Source organism: Nannobrachium achirus (assembly GCF_963921795.1).
Source record: "Nannobrachium achirus genome assembly, chromosome: 3".
Classification (NCBI taxonomy): domain Eukaryota; kingdom Metazoa; phylum Chordata; class Actinopteri; order Myctophiformes; family Myctophidae; genus Nannobrachium; species Nannobrachium achirus.
In genome coordinates this window covers 17,274,282-17,282,170 of record NC_137812.1, presented here as the reverse complement: position 1 = coordinate 17,282,170, position 7,889 = coordinate 17,274,282, and the positions used below count along the sequence as shown (strand labels likewise).

General features: G+C 43.4%; 1 protein-coding gene across 1 annotated transcript; it reads left to right on the top strand.

Moving 5' to 3' along the window:
* Positions 1–3,218: 3,218 nt before the first annotated feature.
* On the top strand, positions 3,219–7,339 carry LOC308282026 (uncharacterized protein; the record flags this gene model as incomplete). The annotated part of the gene is made up of 6 exons (XM_080722374.1): positions 3,219–4,346; positions 5,686–5,732; positions 5,869–5,898; positions 6,424–6,548; positions 7,093–7,212; positions 7,326–7,339. 6 exons carry the CDS (start codon positions 3,219–3,221, stop codon positions 7,337–7,339), a joined length of 1,464 nt encoding a protein of 487 aa, XP_080578500.1.
* Positions 7,340–7,889: the final 550 nt, after the last annotated feature.

Below are 7,889 nucleotides of genomic sequence, written 5' to 3'. Positions count from 1 at the left end.
GTAAAACGCAGGCTGACTAATCATCCGCAGAATGAGCAACACGTGTGACGTGTCTGTCTGTCTGTCTGTCTGTCTGTCTGTCTGTGCGAGCGTGCGTGCTCATGCGTGCCGCGTGCGTCTAAAAAATTGGAAGGAAAAACAAGAAAAAAAAACACTGTATATACAAACAGCATGGACCCACATTAAACACTTTTTAAAAATAAAATACAAAAATAAATGTGTAGAAACATAACAGAAACGTGCACGTGCGACACACACATGCATGCACGCACACACACGCATGTACAGGTTTTTGGCCGTGCACACACTGCGCGCACACATACATACATTACACTCTGCTGTCGATTAGTCAGCCTGCGCATTACGTCTGAACAGATACCCGGAAGCTGCGTGGAGGAGTACATGATCAAGATGTAAACACCAGAGCAATATCTCCAAACTATGAGTTCCACATTGATAAACACGTAATGAAAGGTAAACCTACGTATCTGTGTTGTTGTTTAATACTAGAGAGGTTGAGGAATCACAGCCCATGTCTGTGGAGAATAAATAAGTAGACAAAGTTGCCTCTGCCTTTAAACGTCTTGGGGTTCAAGCAAGGCAGTGGTTTTCAACCTATTTCAAGTCAAGGTCCATTATTTATTTGGCATTTGAGCCACGGACCACCGTTTGGTGAGATTTATTTAGCCTCAGAGACTCAAAACGTAGAATATCTTTGTTATCGTTTGATAAGAATTTGTCCACAATTCCATGCTGTATTGATAGCAGAGATAATGGGCAAACGTTGGTCAAAAAAATAACAATTCTTCTACATAATTGTATAGAGTCTATACTATAGACTTCTTGTAAGTTGATTAATGCAGATGTTTAACAACAATTTAACTATTGGAGAGGACAGTGGTGTATTTCTTTCTTTTCTTTTTCTTTTTTTCCCCCCGGCGGGATGGCCGCCTGCACGCACCTCTACATGTGCGCATGCGCGCGTCTCATGACGAGACCATGACAAGCATTAGAAAACATCTTCTAAACGAACTAGTTATTAATTTTACTTACATTTACAGCTGTAGGCATATAAATAGTAGAGCCCGACCGATACCATTTTTTCCGACCGATACCGATATCCGATGTTGGAGAGTGCTAGAGCACCGATACCGATACGATACCGATGTTTTGTAAAAAAAAAAAAATTATTCATTTAAGATCATTTAATTGACAGCTCGCCCCTCGGATAAATGGTCAGATTATTGCTTTTTTTGTGCTTTTCATGTCAAACTTTAAGTTTGGTCGCAGTTATCAATTTCTATTGCTTGTTGGATAATAATACTCTTTTAATTTGGGGGTTCTGCTGTGTTTTGTCTCGTTTATGAATTAATATGTGTCTTTTATCTAAACGTAAATGCATTGCCAAGCAATTAAACAACACAAGTTCTATAGTCTATAGTCAGACATCTATATTTCTCTGTGGATTTTCACATAGGCCTACACACCTTCCTCCACCGCAACATGAAAAATCAGAGTTAGACAGTGCATGTGGTGAGTGAACGACACACGAGAGGCAGCAGCTCCAGTAGTGTTGGCTTGCATCTTGGACTATTATACTGCACTCTGCTGGATAATTCTGGTATTGCCCACACATAGGCCTATATAACTCAGGGTTTCATGCTCTATCCGCAGACACGTTACAGACAATTAACTCAGTTACTGCCAATTAAATATGCCTTCTTTGGGTTCTCCCTGCCATAAATCTCCATAGACTTCCATGTAATTTATAGTGCACAGATCATGCACGCCCATGCACAGAGCATGCACCATGTTTGTGCAGGCTGTTCACAGCTTTCAAACAAAAAAATCAGATTGGAAATCCGTTCAGGCATTCTTGAGAAAATAGCCATTATGTTTTACGTTTCATGTTATGTAAGCAAAGATGGCTGCCCTGTATGAAAGATGGGGTTGTATGGGGGGTGGAACATGCAAAATCGCGATTGAAATCATGTTTACTAGATTTAATGGGGTCAAAAAAAAAAAGAAAAAAAAAATATCAAAAAAAAAATATATATCGGTATCGGTGGAATAATTCACCGATACCGATACCGATACCTCCAAAACGACCGATATATCGAATTGACCGATATATCGGTCGGGCTCTAATAAATAGTAGTCATCTCAAAGAATGCCTTTAATTATAGGAGTTGAAAAAGTTGTAGGCTATAATAGAAAGAAAGGATGATTGTCAACACACTGGTCTGGTCACTGCAGATGTAATGGTCACCACTGGTAAACTTGTTATGCAGAGTAGCTATTTGATTTTATGGTACTTGGCTTGGCCCGTTGAGAATCAATTTGAGGGGGACGAGTTCTAGCAAGCACTGTTCCATACCTTCCTGCCAGTACATGTGAAAAAGTACTGGCCACAAACAACCATTACACCGCTGCGTTAGGGGTCCAATTGGTTTAATCTTGCAGTCAAAAGTTAAAGATCTATAATGGTCCATTTGGTTACCAACTATCCACCATTTAGCTGGGGACCACCTGGAACCCCCCTCAAGGGCTATTGTATTGACCGTATGGTCTCTGGTCCTCGTGGTCAGGCCTAGGTGTTTTTTTTTTGGTTTAGTTTAGTTTTTCCCTCAGTTAAGCCCATTTAGGCTACCGGGAGATGAAAGTGTTTCTGATTGATTCCCTGTTGCATAAGGTTCCTTTGCTTGACTCATGGTTGATCCATTCTACACAGAGGAGATCTCAAAGTTCACTGCATCTATTCTGTGATGTTGATGTAGCTAGTTAATAACAGCTGTTGTGTAATGAGTCCACACACACAGGAAGACTGTGACAACTTTTAGTGAAGTGGTGTACAGACAAGGACTTCATCTCAAACTGAAAAGGAAAGACCTTTTCAGAATTTTCACCATTACTATTATATTTCTGTTTTCCATCTCCCAGATTTGCTGTGCTATCAGACAGTCTTGTCTCCATTTGGACCAGAGCAGCAGAACATTTGACCCCACCCACCAGGGGGCACCAGAGGGGCTCATTGCCTCTTTGGACCTGCAGCTGGTGCTGCTGCAGTGGCAGCTCTGCAGTTGGTCCAGATTGAAGCTGAGGTGCAGCTCACCCTCCTCACCTCACTACTCTGAATCTTAGTATTCAGCAGGTGGGTGCCAGGGGTGGGGTTGAACATTACAACAAGCTGCAGGACATCACAGTATCATTCCAGCACAATGTATCACCACCACAGCCAGCAGGAGGAGCCGCCACAACCTTTCTCTGACAGGCCTCGTCCTTTTAATCACCAAGAGCAAGCACATCAACAACAGCAGCACCACAGTCACTTCCAGTACCCTCCTATCAAGGACTCCAGGGACATGGACATGGCACCATTAAACATGGACGTAGGCATAGACTTGGACCGTATGAATGGGTCAGAATCTCGTGGCTATAGTGCCACCCTGCAACCTTTCTCTGAGAGCCAACCGGGCCACCAGCAAGGGCTGGATTGGTCAAACTACCAACAACCTGACCAAACGTTCTCCAGTCCTCCCTCCACTGTGACCCAACAGCCCCAGAGCAGCCACTCTGCAATGGATATGCAGGCTTGGATGCATGAACCACCTTCCCCTCAGACTAGGGGCTCTCATAGTGGAGGTGTGGATGTACAGGGTGTCTCAGAAAGTGCACGGAGTATCTTGGCTAGATTTGGGCTCTCCAGCCAGGATCTTGAGGCTCTTAGTCAGTACCCTGAGGATCAGCTAACGCCCGATAAACTTCCCCACATCCTTCAGGACATGCTGAGCAGGAAATCAAATGACCAGAAAATTTCAGCTTCCTCCTCCTCTTCATATTCTCAGAACGCCACACACGCCACCCATGACACACTGCCTCCTGCTTCATTCTCCCGGGGAAGCTCGGGACAAAGGCGATCCCCGGAAGTGTCCAGTCTCTGCATTGACTACGGTCATTCAAGTCTAACCAATATGGTCAGCAGCAGCACAGATACTTTCATACGAGAGCCGCTATCTCCCTGTCCACCACAAGAAATAGACGTCCGACCTGAAAGGTGGCAGATTAGTCCGCCTCCCGCTGTTTCAAATATGCATGTAGACCTGGATTACCAAAGGTCAAGCGGCGAATTTCACAAGAGCAAATGGTCACCTACATCAGAATGTCCCCTGCCTCCCAGATCTCGTCATCCAGACCTAGACTACAGATGGGACGATCCTAAACGTAGCCCTACATCTGAAACATGGAGCGACTACTCGTCCTCATCCAGGCTTCCTGCTCCATGGTCCTCTCTCTCTAAACCACTTAACGGCACCAAGATATGTGATTACTCAGCAGAGTCTCCTAAGGTGAGTGCCAGCACGCACGCACACACGCACGCACGCACGCACACACACACACACACACACACACACAGATAGATATGTTGTTGTACAATTTGTCATTGGCATTCTTCTCAATGCCATCCCTCATTGAAACCAATTGATATGTCTGGTTCCAAACTAGTGTGCCAACAATTGGCTAGTACCAGTTCCTATTGGTTTGAATGTGTATTTACCCAACAAGTGCCCAGTGAGGGGAAAAGCTAGGCCAGCATTTACTGTATCCAGAAGATTATTTAAATGGCCAGAAAAGCCTACCAACATGAAGACTTATGTATCCAAATAATCTTATATATTACATTTTATACCAGTAAGTCTCCCTAATATGGGAAATGTTGATGTCATGACTTTAGAGATGCTGTGTACCGCTTTGCGTGATTTGACAGCAAAATCTGTAGGAGCAGTGTCCAAAAATGTGTTTTGCAAAAATCTGCTTCATGGTGGCACTAGAAGAGTGCCATGTGAGAAATGAGGGGTGGAGGTTGTGACTTGTGAGTTGCCATCCAAGGAGTGTGTGTGTGTGCAAAGTTTGGCATCGATAGTGGCAACGGTGCCGGAGATAAGAGTAGGGCAAAAGTGTGACATGACATGACGTGGCGGACAGACGAAGGAACGGAGGGACAGCCGGTGGAGCTTTTCATAGTAACGTGCGACCTGACAGTCGCAATAATAACCCTAATATAATGAACCCTTTAGACATGCTTTTCTTAATACAACAGGCCCGATTTGCACTTTAGTGGGTCCTTTTTTGATCTACACCAAAATCTCTTCCCAAAAATAGCCGATCTACAGTGAGCTTGTAGATCTGCTATTTGTGTTGTGAATTTCCCCCCAGAATAGGGATACTGGGCTTTACGTGGTTAACACCAAGTATAAAAGTTATTTTTTAATCTGCCCTAATGGAAACACATATTCTCTCAAGTTGTCCTTGTGACATACTGTATCTTAGGGAGAAAGATTTGCACATTGACATACATGTACATTACTGTACTGTACTGTAAGTGCATGAAAAAGGTATTATTTACAGTGTTACTCCGAGCCAAAAATGTTTGAGAACCACTGCTCTTGGCCAATCTGCTGACAAGTTTAAGATGTCTGTGGTGGTGTTTGTCTACCTGGCTTATACTAAAATATGGACGCAGATCCCGAAGACGTGACAGATCATTTTTCTTACACGTTTAACAGCTCTCTGTCCTTCCTGAAATGGAAGACTACCTACTGTAAGTCATGGCAGTATAACTTTGCCACAAAACACTATACTTTAAAATATGCTTGCTATCTCTCTCTCCCCTCCTCCGTTTTTCAGCAGGACTGGATTGATGATGTCGAGTCCTACAGAGACCAACACAACAAGTAAGGAGGCAATTCATTGTCCCGTAGAAGCCTTGAAAACATTTATTTTTAAGACCAGTATTTTAATGTTTTTGTTTTGTCAGTTTTAATATTCCACAAATGCAGATTATGAGAATGAAAATGTGTGTGTTTATAGGTACCCGGAGTGGGAACCCATTGAACCAAGGTCAGTTTGACTGACATTTGATTTTATATAAACAAACAAAAACAAAACATTATTTGTGTTCAGTTTGGTTTACGGTGTCACTATACCTTTTACGAAATTGGATATTTGATTCCCTTACTAAAACTATGACGAGAAATCGACTACCACTTTTTTTTGTACAATTTCGTCAACAAATGCAAAGTAGCCGGAAATGTTAGGGAGAGACTAGTTTAGAAAAAATCTAGTAGAACTATGTTTGGTTGCGCTTGGGTGTTGTGCCATGAAAATAGCAGATCTAGAACCTAGCTTGTAGATTGTCTATTTTCAGCATGCAACCAAGTGTAAAATCAGCCATTACGATGCCATCAAGGCCCACCAACATACGTTTTTTTGTCAAAATAATCAACTGTAGATTTGGTCGACTAAAACTAAAACATTTCAGGTGACAAAAATGTGACTAAAACTAAGTGAACCTTTGGTCAGAACACTGATTAAACTACATAAAACATGTGATGTCAAAAGTAACACTGCTCCTCACCTCTACAGGAGGGAACAACACTTCCTGGGTCAAGATGACATCCCAACCACGAGGGAGCGCTCTCCCTCTGACTCTGACTCCCTCTCAGCCAGGAGAGAGAGATTGGAGAGAGACATAGAACGACTGAAACAAGGTGCCATAGCGCATGCACACAACACACACACAACACACACACAACACACACACAACACACACACACACACACACACACACACACACACACACACACACACACACAAACATACAGTTTAGACATTTAGCAGACGCTTTTAATCCAAAGCGACTTACATTAACTCATTGACAGCCCAGAACGAGCTTAATGAATATTCTATGATTTTTCAAAGGTTGGTGAAAAACATTCTGGCAGGAAATAAGCTAATCCCAAACCTCACCAATGCAACTAGTCGCAAATTCCTTGCAACAAAACTGTTTTAGGGACACTCCACACTAGCCTTGCGTAGCCAGACTATACGCTTTTTGATAACTTGATTAAACTAAAAAGTAATCAATAGAATAATTGCTAACTAACAAGACAATCGATAAATGCAGCACTAGAATAACATGATGTGGTTTTCACATCTTATAGCAGGACAGAGTATGGTGTTCTCGCGCATGTGCACGTGTGATGTATTACCTGCTTAAGATTTTGTAACTGTTATATGTTAATTCACTACCAGAAGACCATGGCCGAGGGTCCTCCTCCACTAGACGTGGACCTGAGAGGAGAAGGAGATCACCAGGTCATCATAGAGGGTCCTCTTCCTCCTCTACTAGACATGGACCTGAGAGAAGAACCAGTAACTCAACAGGTCACCACAGAGGGTCCTCCACTAGCCATGGACCTGAGAAAAAAAGGAGCCAGTCACCAGGTCATCACAAAGGGTCTTCCTCCACTAGCCATGGACCTAAGAGAAAAAACAGTAGCTCAACAGGTCATCACAGAGGGTCCTCTACTAGCCGTGGACCTGAGAAAAAAAGGAGCCAGTCACCAGGTCATCACAAAGGGTCCTCCTCCACTAGCCATGTACCTGAGAAAAAAAACAGTAGCTCAACAGGTCATCACAAAGGGTCCTCCTCTACTAGCCATGGACGTGAGGAAAAAAAAGGCCAGTCACCAAGTCATCACAAAGGGTCCTCCTCTACTAGCCATGGATGTGAGGAAAAAAAAGGCCAGTCACCAAGTCATCACAAAGGGTCCTCCTCTACTAGCCATGGACGTGAGGAAAAAAAAGGCCAGTCACCAAGTCATCACAAAGGGTCCTCCTCTACTAGCCATGGACGTGAGGAAAAAAAAGGCCAGTCACCAAGTCATCACAAAGGGTCCTCCTCTACTAGCCATGGACGTGAGGAAAAAAAAGGCCAGTCACCAAGTCATCACAAAGGGCCTTCCTCTACTAAACATGGACCTGAGAGAAAAAGGAGCCAGTCACCTGGTCATCACAAAGGGTCCTCCTCTACTAAACATGGACCTGAG